The sequence below is a fragment of the Nansenia antarctica genome (assembly GCF_963989245.1).
Source record: "Nansenia antarctica genome assembly, chromosome: 2".
Classification (NCBI taxonomy): domain Eukaryota; kingdom Metazoa; phylum Chordata; class Actinopteri; order Argentiniformes; family Microstomatidae; genus Nansenia; species Nansenia antarctica.
In genome coordinates, this window is record NC_137675.1 from 71,171,288 (window position 1) to 71,186,279 (window position 14,992).

A 14,992-nucleotide genomic window follows, 5' to 3' on the forward strand; every position below is an offset into this window, starting at 1 on the left:
AGGCTCGCCAGGGGAGGGATGGGGCAGGCAACCCCCCCCCCCAAAAGAAAACCCCCAGATGCCTGCTCTCCAGATATGCCCCCCTCCCCTCCCTCTCTCTCTCTCCCTTCCTCTCCCAACCCCCTGAAGGAAGGTGAACGGAGAGAGCACACACGCACACACACACACACCAATTATTATAAACCCAGTGTATTCCTTATTCATACATACTGTATATAGAAACACACCACATAGATGGAGAGAGGGAAGCAGGATGCTTATACTGGAGAGTTTATAAGAGCACATAAAGTATGCAGGCATTCACTCATCCACACACACATACAGTCACCATGCTCATAACCATACAAGCCCCGCACATGAACAGCCTCCTTGGTTCTACTACACCCACACACAAACACAGAGAGGACTGAGGAGTTCTTCTGAGAAAAAAAAAAAACTCTCTGCAAATTACACGGTATCTTAGAGCAACACACACACACACACACAGCAATGGTAGTTTTTATGGGCAGGCCACTGGATCCAGACCAAACCAACACTACTTCAACTCCACAGGGAAGGGTTGTCCATGAGAATAATACACTATTCACTCTGGGGTTCTGAAATGACCAGGGCTTATCCTGACGGCTGAACATCCTCCCATCACTCAGTGAGGTGCCTCTGCCTCTGGTGCCCTAGCTGTGTTTACTGATCCAGAGAAAATGGAGTCCTCTGGCCCCAGCCTACCCCACTGCACTCCTGAGCTCCATGGCCTCCTTCTCCCAGCACTCTTTTATCGTCTGGGAAACCGAGTCCAGTTTTTGCTTCCCTACTCCGTGTTGCCATGGCACCACCCCTGAAAAAAAGCGAGTCATCACGATCACATGTGGCGTGTTGTTGCTTCATTTCTAGTTGTCAGATGTGTGTGGTGTCGTAGGGATGGGCTGGGTGTGTTTGCGTGTGTGTTAAGTGATTTCGGGGCTGTGACTAACAGGAATGTCCCATTTCATTAACTCACTCTGCATAGTGTTAACAGAGGAAAGAAAGGTGGATTGTCTGTTTCTCATCTCTAATCAACCGCTGGCTGACAAATATAATGCAGGATGTACGAAAACTGTCAAAGCTGCAGCCATATCACAATGAAGTGGTGCCTGTTTAATTAGACATGAATGAACCATTAAGAACAGTGCACTTTACTACACCACACATACATTATACTGGAGATGTGACTTTCAGTAAGGGTTGCTTATTACTGATAGCTCAGCAGAATGTTGCACACTGACCATGAACGGAAAATGTTTGGTGATTCCAAAAATGAGTTCAAACATTGTATAATTTACTGTGAATCAGTAGATCATCAATAAGAACTGAGAACACGGTTTGGGTGTATTTCTCTATCATATAGTTTATCTGCCACAAGATGGCACTGTTTCAGCAGCTGAAAACTGTTTTTTGCTTACAGAGTGACAGCTAGAATGTTTCTCTTACAGCAGATGTGTTTGACGATTGTTGTATGAACGTGTATGTGTGTGGGAGTGTGTGTGTGTGTGTGTGCGCGTGTGCGTGCATGTGGGCGTGTGTTGTGTGTGCGATAGTAATTTTTTCAATGCAACATGGGTTTGGAGCATAGTCATAACAATAACAGTGTGTGATGTATGCATAATCGCTGAGTGTAATGCTTGTTTAATGTCAGTGCTGCTCCAGCTGACCTGAATTGTGGACTGACTGATTTATATATTCCTCCTAAAAAAATGTTTTAGTCTAACCCTGTTGACTAACTCACTGCCTGGGCTTGCTCTGCCAACTGTGTCTCTGCATGTTTGGCGTATGGCATGGGCGTGGCTTGCTGCAGGGGCCGTACCTGGTTCACGGAGAGCAGAAGCGGGAGGGCCCTCTGTCGGAGCGCGGTGGCAGCGGCAGTCTCCATGACTACCAGAGTGACCCGGGCGGGAAGCAGCAGCAGCACCAACAACAGCAGCAGCAGACATACCTGCGCTCTTCCCGTGGTCAGTTACGGGGCGGGGGTGGACGGGGCCTGTCGAGACAAGACACCTTTGACTCGGAGACACAGGGCAGCCGGGACTCGGCCTACACAGAGGCAGGCGACTCCTGCATGGACATCGAGACCGACCCGTATGAGGAGTCTGAGCCCTACCGCGGGGGTGGGGGCGGGGGCAGCCGTCTCCACCTGGCCCAGCACCACGGCCGCCAGGCCTCGTGGGAAGACGAGGGCGCTGAGCCGGATCAGGAGAACCTCAACCACCCTACTATGCCAACCCAGCCACAGCAGCAAGGGCGGGCCAAGCTGAGGGAGAGGTACTGCCAGGACCCCGCAGACACCGGCGCCAACATAGGCCGCAACAAGAACCAGGAGGACTGGGGGAGGGACGTCTACATCCGCTAAACACACGTCACACTGATAGGGCTAGGAGGTTGATGGACAGACTGAGGGAGGACAGGAGGAGAGGAGAGGAGGGGAGGGGAGGAGAGGAAAGGGTGGAGGGCTGGGGGTTCAGGGCTGAGGCTTTGGGTTAATGGAGGGTGAGGGGGGATTTGGGGGCCATGCCAATCAGAGGCTCATGAATTAATCTGTTTACAACCCTATTAAATAGGTACTTTTCTCATTCTCGAGTACGCTGTAAAGAAAAACAACAACTGCCAGATACCATCCTCATCCAATTATTTTAGCTCTTCGATTTATTTTCTGTTTCTTTCTTTCGTTAGTACTGCATGAATTCTACTGACAGCACGAGGACAGTTATTGTTATGATTGTGAATTTATGATTGTGATCTGTATGGCTCAATCACTCACTAGTGCAGAACATGAAGGATGTTAGATCTGTAGTCCGTCATGTCTGTCCTCTGCAGTCTTAAACAGGGTCTAATGTCCCATCATGTACAGTGTCTGGGTTTCTGTAGAGCTTCAGGCTTTCAGGAGTCATCCAGTTTCAGGATGTACCCAGACTTTCTGAGAGCCTCCAATTCCTCATCACCCAGACCTTAAAGCTATCTGGTGGAAAAGTTGCCATAATTTTGTTTAGATCATATGTTGAGATGATTGTTTCTTTGTTTTTTGAACTTTACCGTAATGTTAACGATACGATAGCACCCCAAAGATACTTTACTTCTTGTCCCTGATCTGCTTCAGTCATAGTCATTTGAATAGTACTGTACATGTATGGTCCCCCCGTCTGTTCTGTTTCCTGCCGTTAGAGGGTGCTGTGAGTGATAGCTTTGCTCCTGTAGTAGTCACTTGTACTCTGTTATTCAAATGTGGTACAGTTTATAAGCAGCACTACAGTAGTGTTTGTGTGAATGAAGTGTCCTGCCTTAGTCTCACACCCTCAAATTAACTTCAAGAAAACTCCAATCACAAGTGCCGGAATGTCTCGCCAAGCCACGTCCACCATTGTCACGGTGGGATGTCTTAACTCTTGTCATCCTGTATCTGTGTCTCTCTTTGTCTTCTGGGCTACTCTGCAGTGTAGCCCATCCTGTTGCTCCAGCACAATGTTCATCTTGTTTTATTTGCACCAGCTTTGTGTTGTCTATGTTTTTCTCCAGAGTGCACTAATGGTTATGAAGAGTTGTTTTGCGTGGTAAATCACTCCAAACGTTCACCCAAACAGCTAGCTTGTCTGAATATCAAATGCCATGCACTTCTATTCTTGATTTCTGACTGACCTTAATGTTGTTTTTTTCTTGTGGACATTTGCATTTAATAAATCCTCAGTTGTTCTTGTGAGATAGTGAGAGTATCACTGGGGGGATAGGTGCAAACATGGTCTTTACTCAGTTATCTAAATGGAGAATCCATGAATGTCTTTGGTGGGCTCCTTCTGCCCACCCTTTTCTTCAGTTAAATAAATTAATATTAAATGATCAGTAAATAATGTTATTGTTGCGTTATCGCAATTGTTTAAAATATGAAAGAACATGTATCATTGGTGCCTGATTGTAGCTACATTTTGCTTTTCTGCCTTTGATTTTTAATCTGTGGATAAATTCGTATTTTAATTAAAAATTGAATCAGAAAAAATGCTATTGCTGAGAATGTAATTGTGTCACTTATTTGATTAAGTGCAATTAGATCTCTTATGATCACAAAGAATCAACACCTTGGTATTCTGAAGAGCAGACACTTCAACTTCCACATGCAGAGTACTCTTTCTGCTCATTTGCAATTTAGATCTTTGTAAGATTATGTAGTTAAAAGAGCTCAGTGGAAAAAAAAGAGCTCAGTTGAATATAAATAATTTGTGGAACTTATTATTGCAGTGGTGCCTGACCTTCCATAAGTCTACTGTACCTCAGGCTGTTTTTGAACCAAAATGTAAATACAGTATATCTCCTCACAACAGTCATAGTGTATGCCATTGAATTATTAATAAGCAGTTCTTCAAATACCAAACAGAAGGCCCCATTATCAATAGGCTACTTACTCTACAGCTCAGGCTCGTACACATTTCTTATAAACTGTGGGTATAATCTGTCTATTTTTGTCTACCTCAGAAGGAAACGAAAAAAGCCTTTATGACTTGAGGTGCTTGACTCATCTTTGTTTAAAAAATAAAATAATTTTAAAAAAAGGCCACTAGCTCAACACGTTTCTCTGGCTTTCACCTAAGCAATGGAAGATTTTTTTTTATTTTTAAGAAAGAATCAAAACAGTTTTGAGAGGAAGCTAGTACCACAATAATCTCTTGTAGTTTTACAAAGGAAACGGCTCTCTCTCTATCTTGCTCTTGACGTTTGTGATGATGTGGTTCTGCTCTCTTTCTTTTCTTTCTTATTCAGGATAAACAAGTAACTTTAGCAGGTCTCAGACTAGATCCAGTACAGTGAATAATGATAATAGCGCGTTTGAGTATAAGGTAATTGGTCAAGTGAGTTGTATGGTCTCAGTGTATCGTGTTCAAAGGACAAGCATGTCCCCTGTGCCATAAACATTGCTAACGTGCCATCAATGTAGAGGGACAATCATTAGACCTTTAACTATGCAATAAGGCAGCTAGGACAAATACAGAGGCTCACAGTCAAAGTTTGGTGTGATAACTTAAATTCACATTCGCTAGGTCTATCTGGCACAGTCAGGTCTTCAATGAGCAGCTTCTTTTTATTTATAATAAGCATTTATCGAATGGGAACTCCCGGGAATCCCATCTTTCACTTTTGAAAGTACCAAGAACACCCAGCCAAAACATTTATGATAAGGAAAGGGACTATGACCCAGCTAAATTCAGCAGAATTCCCCTGAAGAAGTGAAATTAAAAGTACATGGTTCCCCTTCCATATTTGGAGTGTGTGGGAGGTCTGGTGTCAGAACTGCCGGTTTCATTGGTCACAGGTCTCAGATACGTCATTGTTTTTCCTACAACAGACCCAGAGCCACGCCCACAAGTTGAAACTGAGGAATTCCTATGCGCCGCCTTTTCTTGACTCATCCAGCTGAAAAAATCCGAAACAAACGAATGCCCATCACAGAATCAATAAGATATCGATAGTAAGCTTACCACCTGGCTCTTTTATCGTATGATCTATTGAACGTTTGAAAAACACCGGCTTTTTATTCTGCTATGGTGCTAACTAGGTAGCTAGCGACGACTAGTCTAGCATCGAAGAGTAATTTCGTTTGTTTGAATAGCGGATTGCCTATATTTCCTATTATAGCCCATTCTAGGCTAATTTACAGAACATTTGCCGTGTCGGAATAGTGTTGTTTGGATATACCACAGTGCTGTATTCATTCGCATCACGTTGGAAATGGGACTCCTTTTCACCAAGTTAATGACTGTCTTCGGAGACAGAGGTAAGTTCGTTGTTTTTTTTTTACTTTTTGTTGGGGGTCCAGTACTTTTACTGCGTTCCATATCATTAAACATGATTTTTTTCATTAAACATGATTTTTTTTTTTTTGCAAATTCGGAGGGCTGTCCATTGACAAGTGAGCTATTGTCCACTAAGATTTTGTAGCCTGTTGGCGACCTCCAATCATAATCAAAGTCGCTTATCGTTTGCGATTATGTAAGTCTCTGCTTCTGGCCGTGATTTGTTCGTCGTAGCGAGAATGTCCTGTTAACTCAAGAGTTCTGCACACGTGTCGACGTACACTTTCTCCAGCTGTTCGCACGCTGTAGTGATACTTTGAGTTATTACGCAATCCAGAAGATGTTCAGAGATAATTGATCGGTGCCTTGTTCTTGCAAGGCAAGTTGATGTGTATCGGATGGCCTACCTTTCCTCCTAGACTTTGATTGCCGCTTTTAGGATATGGTTATATAGATTTGTTTTTGCTTTAGTTTTTCTTTCTGTTTTATCTTTTATTTTATGCACTTTTACATTATTATTGTAGGCTATAATGAGAAGCGCTTCATACGTATGTAATACATTATTATTGTGATTGACGAAACTATGATGAATTAACCGTCGATAATCTTTGACATCATCATTGGATCATTAGGGTCACAAAGATCTATGATTGGCGTCCAGTAAACACTGTGATTGTGTTATGTTCTACCTAACCCGTTGATCTCCTTCAGAGCACAAGGTCATCATTGTTGGCCTGGATAATGCTGGGAAGACCACAATCCTCTACCAATTGTGAGTGATATGCACATGTAGATTATTTATTATAGATCTCAATTTGTTTCTCTATTTTGAATTGAGTATTCCTATCTTAATGATCTTGCAGGTGCTGTGTTGTTTGGAGAAATAACAATAATGAGAAGAATATGTTCACCATTACTCATAATGTATGTTATTGATCCTCCCTCATATTCAGTCTGACTAAGGAGGCAGTCTTCACTTCCCCTACCATTGGCAGCAACGTAGAGGAAATATCTGTACGCAAGACCCGCTTCCTGGTGTGGGACATTGGAGGCCAGGAGAGCCTTAGAGCCAGCTGGAACTCCTACTTCTGCAACACAGAGGTGTGTGTCACACATGCTTGTATTCAGCACAGCAAAACCACAATATAGAAGGTGTGTGTATGCGTGCTTGATTGTCCAGTTACAGCTGGAGTATGCAGCCAGGTGAAGGGCCAAAATACTACTTTAAATTAACTTAAATTCTCCAAGAGTGACTATTTATTTCAGCTACAGCAGCAGACAAAATTATCATCAATTGTCCAACACAAAGCTATTAATAAGCTCTTGCTTTGTTGTCGTCATTTCCTCCAGCATGGATAAAGCATGCTGGCATTGTTACATAAGCAGTTATAGAACAATGCCCAGTCTGCTTCTCTGTTGGTGATGAAGCCTCCTGTTCTACAGGGCCTTTATAGAAATCACATTTAACATTGATAACACAGGCATGCAGTGGAGCAGTTATTAAGTGAGTGAATACGTACTCAACAGTGTGTTAAGTTGGCTTGTATGTCTTGTCTCCCTCAGATTGTTATTTTGGTTGTGGACAGCACTGACCGTGAGCGCCTCACCTTGACCAAAGAGGAACTGCACCACATGCTAGCACATGAGGTAAAAACACCTGAGACTTCTTTGGGATCAGGGGAATGGAGTAAAGTGGATGATGTTCAAATAACGTCACTGCACTAATCAATGAGTTTTAAGAACAGAAACACAAGTATCTCCTCCCTTTTCTGTGTATGATGTATGATAAATATTTGATATTTTATCTAATTGGATTTCCTCTTTGTAATAACAGGTTACAGGAAGTTTTTTTAAGGACAAGCACCCTTTATTTGCAGTTACTCATCCTGTATTGTCGCTAACTTTTACTAGCCCTGAACATGTTGCTGCGTATGATATGCTCATGCTCTCAAGATGACTCATGGCACAGATGTAGGAACTGATTGCGAAAAGCTGTTGGCAGCGTTGTTCTGCTGATATTGCATCTTTCCGTTCTCGTAGACGTCGCAGAGACACCGTAGATTTCCGCAGGAAGCTTTCGGATGTGTTAATATCTACACAGAGACTCTAACCACATCTATTTCTCACTTATGCGTAGGAACTGCAGAATGCAGCAGTTTTAGTTCTGGCCAACAAGCAGGACATGAAGGACTCCATGACAGTGGCAGAGATCTCCCAGTGCCTCACCCTCAACTCCATTACAGCTCACTCCTGGCATGTTCAGGCCTGCTGTGCCCTCACAGGGGAGGGGTGAGTAGTACTGCCACACACACACACACAGAATATCCTTGCGTCAATAAGACACCATTCTCAAACCCCTTTCTCTCTGTGTATGTCTGTCTCTCTCCTAACCTCCAGTCTACCTGCCAGTCTGGACTGGATGAGGTCACGTGTACTGGCCAGCTAAAATTCCTTCTGTGGGCTCATCCGATACCCGAATGGAACCAGGACAGCTATCCCTTGATCCAACACAACCTGACATTGCAGAAGCCACAGTGCCCAGATCAGGACCAGGACCTCCACTCTGTAGTGACGCTGCCCATCTAAGCCTCAGGACTGGCGCTGGACCTGGCCCTGACCATGCCTTACCCAGCTCAGTGTCTCTACAGGGGCCACTCAGGGTCCGGGCCCGCCTCAGGATAGAGGAGGCTCAGGGGAACTTGTCATGCCCTGAACTGTGTGTATGGGGATGTGCAAGTGTGAATGTGCATTTGCAACTGTGTGTGCGTGCGTACAGCTTTAGTGTGTGTGACTCTGTTCTAGAGGTCCACCCACCATGTTTACATAAAAAGTCCTACCTGTAAAACCTGATTCCATGTGGGAGCCCTGTGTGGTTGTCCCACACGCATGCTGACTATGACAGTGTTGAAGACCTCCTCTCCTCATGAACTCATTGCTGGAATTGGAGGTTACACCTGATTTGTGTAACCAATTGATGTTCTCTGGACAAATTGTGGTTCCCTTGCACCACAGAACAAACCTCTATGAGAGAGGTCAGATACTGATCTGAGTGGTGCCCAGCCTTTCAAGCTATTGATTGCACAAATTACTTGAAGTATTTATGTCCAAGAAAAAAGGATGATTGCCTAATAGTGAAAAATAGTACTGTAGCATGCTGAGCGAAGTGGCAGAACATGGCTATTTCAAAGTATGGTAGTATGTTGATTTAAAAATGGAATTTTACCCTGTAATCCAGTGGATTTGTGGTTCTCATTGTTCAATAGCAGACACATTCCCAAAAAATGGTGCTTTAAAATGACCTCTGAGTTAAGATATCTTGCTTTCAATGCCCTCATCAGTCCTGATGTTCCAAATTGTCCTCTTGAGTCAAATCCTACATCTCCCAAGACCCCCCTCTCATGAGAGGTTCTTCTGTTGAACAGAGCAAGATGAGCTAGATCGTGCTGCTCTCTGGGGGGGGGGAGCCGGGTTGGAGTCCGGTATGAGACTTTTTTAGGCAAGAAACACAGACCTTGCGTTTTGATAGCTGTGATACGAAATGATGATAGTTCGAGACCATATTGTGGATTGACTAGAAATACTAAACTTCCCTTTTAAGGAGGCTGATAATGTATTTTTTCTACAGGATGATTATACTGTGTACAAGAGTTTTGTAACAATAAATATTATTGTTGGAAAATTGGTGGTCATGTTAGTTTGTATTTAAAATGAATAGTGGATTCATTTGCAGACTGTGAAGCCTATCATTTCAATCATTGATTCGACATTATTACTTCTAATGATAAATGGATGAGGGGTGATTTCATTAATTAAAATCAGGGAGCATCCGGATTTGAACCGGGGACCTCTTGATCTGCAGTCAAATGCTCTACCACTGAGCTATACCCCCATAGTAAATTCAAAATAAAATACATGTTATGATCACGTCGATGTTATTCATAGATCATGAATAATGATTTTGCAGCTTTATAGTTTGGCTTTTGGGAGAGAGAAAATATCGTTTATTTTCATGACGTCGACAAAGAGCAACCATAGAATTTGAATAAAAGCAACAAACGCTGTTTGCCGCTTGAGGGAGAAGTTGTACTCCTGCATTTTGAGGAGGTTTTGTGCTTTTAAACATAACGTGAAATTGTGTGAGTATTTCTTTATCACACTATTCCTTGGTTGCTACGCCCAGGAAAGTTATAGGCACATGCCATGCGTGCATGTAGAAAGTAAAACCACTGTGGTTTGATTAAAACAAGTTCTTTTTGTTCAGATGGTAACACCCTCTGCGCCTTGTCTGCGTGTGAAACAGACCAGCCCCCGCATTTCTTTTTTTGTCTTTTATTATCAAACATTTATAATTTACATTATTTACACATAACAACACATAGCACCAGCCCCCTATCAACTCAGAAAAAAACAATAAAGTAAAAAAAACACAACTAGCCCCCGCATTTCAAGTTGCTCCGACTGAGTCTCGAACTCTGGATCTCTTGACTCAAATACCCTACAATATAAACATTCTATGCTATCGAAAAGGTTGCATGTGAACACAATAGTGCTAATCGTTTCTGATACTCCCCCAGGGGGAGCTAAAGGGACTTTTGTCCCTGAGATCCCACCTGCTATGTGGGATGAGGAGATGAGCAGAACTGAGAGGTCCACATTTCATCTACTGTTGATTATAGCAGCACACAGAGCTCCATCCATTGGTGTAGGACATGTCTCTATCCCTTGAATCACGTCTTAAGCAGAATTGGCAATGTGTAGCTCACTCTAGAGGGGGTAGAAGCTCAGTGAGAGCCAATTCCACCACCTCCTCCTACGGCTCCACCAACAACATCTATTCTTGTATGCTTCTAGGCTTGTAATTGCATCACTTTCATCTTGCCTTCCACAGTCCCATTTGACAAGCCTGTCTGTGCCATCAGTCTGTGCTTGTGTAACAAATCCAACAGGGGGAGTTGCTAATAGTCCCTCATCATGACAACTGAGGTGGATGATTGTGGTGTGGCCATGACAAGTCAGAAACCCGGAACCTCTGAGTTATTTGTGTAGAGCTATTGGTTGATTCTGCTACTCTCCACATGGAAAAGTTGGGTATCATCTAAGTTTAATACCAACATGTCATAGACACAGCATTAGTCTGATCAAGCAGACCGACTTAACGTTTTGTTTAACTGAAATGAAACACAGTGTGAGCTTGCGATATCTACCTGGGCTGGAAATATAACACAATGGTTCTGTTAAGACTGTTTCCCTACAACGCAGTCTCCTATAACGTATATGGATGTACATAACGATGGAACAAGGCCTCCATTATGGCTCATCTGTGTCTTAATGTGGCGTGAAATCTGCACATTTCCACAAAGCACTACTAAAGGGTAAACACAAAATCTGCACTCAAATGCTCTACCTTTGAGCTACGCCCCTTTAGGTGACATGACGTCTTCTGAAAATATAATTGTAATACATTCATACATCATTACAGGATGACCTGTCCTGGAAGATCAACACAGCAGCCATCATCAAGAAGGCACAACAGCGGCTCTACTTCCTGAGAGTCCTCAGGAAAGACCACATCGGACAGGAGATGGTGGTGACCTTCTACCGCTGCGCAGTGGAGAGCATCCTCACCTACTGCATCTGCATCTGGTTCTCCAGCTGCACAGCCGCAGAGAGGAATGCGCTACCGAGAGTCGTGACATCGGCCCAGAAGATCACCGGCGCCCCCCTCCCCTCTCTGGAAGAGCTGTACAACACACGCTGCCTCAGGAAGGCCTCCAATATCTCCAGAGACCCATCCCACCCTGGGTACGAACACTTTGCTCGGCTGCCCTCGAACAGGCGGTTCAGGACCATGTTCGCAAGGACAAACAGACTGAAGCTCAGCTTCTACCCCAGGGCCATTCAGGCCCTGAACACAGCAAAGACCTAGGTTCTAGGCCCTGGACAATCTAGACAATTTGATGGCAGCTACTAGATTGAAATCAAGTGCAACACTGAAACACAACTGTGAACATTTCAAACCTGCAAACTGCGACACTTTAAATGAATGTGCAATAACACTATGTGCAATATGACAACCCTCGGGTACATAAGGTTCAGAGATAGGAAATGTTAGAATAGGTATAGCATAGCATAGAGTACAGCACAGTGTTTTATTTGTATAGTATAGTATAGTGGATAGTGTACATAGCCTTTATTTATGTAAACCAGCTCTTTTCCCTTCTTGTTTTTAGTTTTTTTCCCCTAGCACCAGGGGAGCCCCCCCTCCCAAATTTCGTTGTTTGGTACCTGTACTATATCAATGACAATAAAGACCATTCATTCATTCATTCATTCATTCATTACTAATAATGAATAATAATCTTCATGAAATTTGGCTTTTTGGAGAGAAAAACTAATTAGAATGAGCGCATGGTTGTACTCATGAATTTTGAGTTGAAGTCAAACCCCTTGTATTCATAAATGTACACACATGTTATTGTGAGAGTATTTCTTAATCACAAAATTCATTGTACACCCGGGAAGGTTATAGGCAAATACATGCGTGTGTAGAGTAAAACCGTTATGGTTTGTTTGATGTTTTTTTTTCTTTAGATGGCAACACCCTCTCTGCTGCCAGTGTGTGAATTTGCAATAAAAAAAGACAGTATTGCTGTCATCATTTTAAACTGCCTATGTATAATACATACTGTTGACTGTCTAGCTGCAAAGAATTTAGAAACATTCCCATCCTATTTGCTAATATGTATGTGCTACTGCAGTTATGTTCAATTAATCGTTATTAATATTGTTGTTTATGTAATGGTTTGATGGACAACTGAGAGAAAATAAGGGGGCACCTGGATTTGAACCAGAGACCTCTTGATCTGCAGTCAAATGCTCTACCACTGAGCTATACCCCCTTATTTAGTTACAATGAAACATAGGTGTACTCATTGTTCTAACAGCTGGTTTCAGGTATCAGGTTAAAATCATTAGGATACCACTTCCAATATATATTAATGTGCTGGTATCTTCTCTGCTGTATCCCCTAATAGCACAGACAGAATACAAAGGATGGGAGAGCTACACAGATGGATGTCAGTATTGGTTTACTCTCTTATTCTCTATTTGCCACTGTTTATTTGTTAAATTACTTGGCTTTTGCTCTACAGAAAATCATAAAAAGAACATTAAAAATAAAATGAAATAACAATACACACAACACAGCAAATATGCTGAGCCATGAGGTTTATTACTTGTGCTGGCCACAGTGGCAGTTGTGGTGAAATAAACATTCACCAATTCGTGTGAAAATGTTAACAGGCATGGGGTTAAAGGGTTTAATACAGAGCCTCCAGAACACAGAACCAATATTTACCCAGCTGGCTGCAAAGCACAGGAGGAAAAGAGGGAAGCATGAAAGGTAAACATAGGAAACAGGAACAAGAAAATGGTGAGAGGAGAAAGAGAGAGAGAGAGAGAGTTGGGAGGTAGAAAGGCAATCTGCCTTCCCCTTGTTGTTCTAGAAATGATCTCCCTCAATGTTGCTGTTCCCCAGATGACCAGTAGAGACCAGTGTAGGCGAAATGCATTATTCGGACGAGAGGAGCATGCTATTAAAACACTGACAAGTATCTTGTCTTTGTGAGAGTCAGTACTATACAAATGTTTTCTTTGTGCAAAGGTGTTCTGAGCATCCTGTTTTAATGAATAAGGCAGCTAGGGCTCCATCGTTAGCCGGCACAAAACGAACGCAAGTCCAAACGCAGGCAATGTGTATCTTCGGTAACAAATGAAAATACCACTGCCCTGTAGCGCTGTCTCGCCTGCGCTCACGTGGGAAGAGTAGCGTGTTCATTACAATAAGCAGGCCAAAGCCATCATGTGTGTCTGAAGAATCTGACCTTGAAAATAGCACTAATATTTCTGACCCTCGCGCTGCCGGCAGCACCCCTAACAGCGCCCACATTGACTGTTTTTTACGCCGTAAAAATATAGCCCCCTAGTGTTTGTGGTTAATGACATAGGATGGGCCACTGTCTGTAAGCCTCTTCCAGCCGTGGCTCTAATAAAGTTTCTTACTGTCATTTCCTCACTAGGGTTCCATAGCCTGAGCTTTTGAAGTGGAACTGATTAAAGTGAAACAGCTTGTTGAAAGAAAAAAAAAAGTGTGTGTAAAGCTCATTTAATCAGTTTACCAGACCAAACTAAGTGGTCTGGTAAACACAGGCCTGATGAACTCATCCAAAAACGTATGTACTTTTTGTTTCATAGGGCTTGTATTTTCTTATACTAAAGTCTTGAGTATAGCAGTGTAATGATGAATGGGCATGGAATGTCACTGCTGCTTTTGACTTGTTTATAAGCAGTGCCTTTGCCTGTCATTGTTAAAGTGGTTGGGTAAGTGGCTGTGTTAAATGGCAATGGTTATCAGTACGACCAAAGAGATTATTCACTGGCACTACTGCTGACCCCTTGACTTGACACCCAATGCCCTACAACTGAACATATTTCAGAGAGATTTTACATGAACACAGGGAGGCGCCATTGCTGTCAGAGACTGTAAAACACCAAGAGATGCACACTCATTTACTATGTTCATCCTTCAGTATGGCTCAGCTATGACACAACCAGTATCCCAGACAAGAGGGAGAGAGACAGAGGGAGGAAGGCAAAACAAAGTAGATATAGAAACACCAGAGAGTAAGGGCACCCGGGGTGAGAGAGACCAGTTTCATCTTCTCAGCTGCAATGCCTCATCGTTTGTTCCTTGTGTCTTCTAATCACCATGACAACAGCATTGCAAGGGAGAGAGAGAGAGAAAGAGAGAGAGGGAGAGGGTGTAATAAGCACTGCAAGGGGGGGGGGGAGAGAGAGAGAGAAAGAGAGTGCAAGGGAGGGAGGTAGAGGCGAGGGAGGGAGCGACAGGGTGAGAGTGGGACCAGGAGAAACCGTTGTCGAAAGAGAAGAGAGGGAGCACTGTGTTTTGCTGCTGAACATGTGTCTCGGTGCGCTGCTACTCATCTGTCTCTCCCAGGTTGAGTTGGGGAGTGTTTGGGCTCAGCAACAAACAGGTAAGTTGTCTCTCTCCCTCACCTCTTTACCCCCCTCTCTCTTTCCTCTTGTTTCCACTGACTGTCCCTCATCCCCTCTTCAAACTCCTTAGCCTCACCTATCTTCTCCTCCCACCCCCCCAGGCATACCTCTGT

At 43.3% G+C, this 14,992-nt stretch overlaps 1 protein-coding gene across 1 annotated transcript; it reads left to right on the plus strand.

Moving 5' to 3' along the window:
- The first annotated feature begins 5,727 nt into the window (after positions 1-5,727).
- Positions 5,728-9,198, plus strand: arl5c (ADP-ribosylation factor-like 5C). Its single transcript, XM_080524398.1, has 6 exons — positions 5,728-5,785; positions 6,516-6,576; positions 6,758-6,905; positions 7,368-7,451; positions 7,942-8,093; positions 8,202-9,198. The coding sequence occupies exons 1-6, from the start codon at positions 5,740-5,742 to the stop codon at positions 8,248-8,250; spliced, it is 540 nt and encodes a 179-aa protein (XP_080380524.1). The 5' UTR covers positions 5,728-5,739; the 3' UTR covers positions 8,251-9,198.
- Positions 9,199-14,992: the final 5,794 nt, after the last annotated feature.

Coding starts and splice junctions, on each gene's coding strand:
- arl5c (XM_080524398.1), top strand. CDS start 5,740: ATGGGACTCCTTTTCACCAAGTTAATGACTGTCTTCGGAGACAGAG. Junction 6,906..7,367: donor CCTACTTCTGCAACACAGAG/GTGTGTGTCACA, acceptor TGTCTCCCTCAG/ATTGTTATTTTGGTTGTGGA. Junction 8,094..8,201: donor TGTGCCCTCACAGGGGAGGG/GTGAGTAGTACT, acceptor CCTAACCTCCAG/TCTACCTGCCAGTCTGGACT.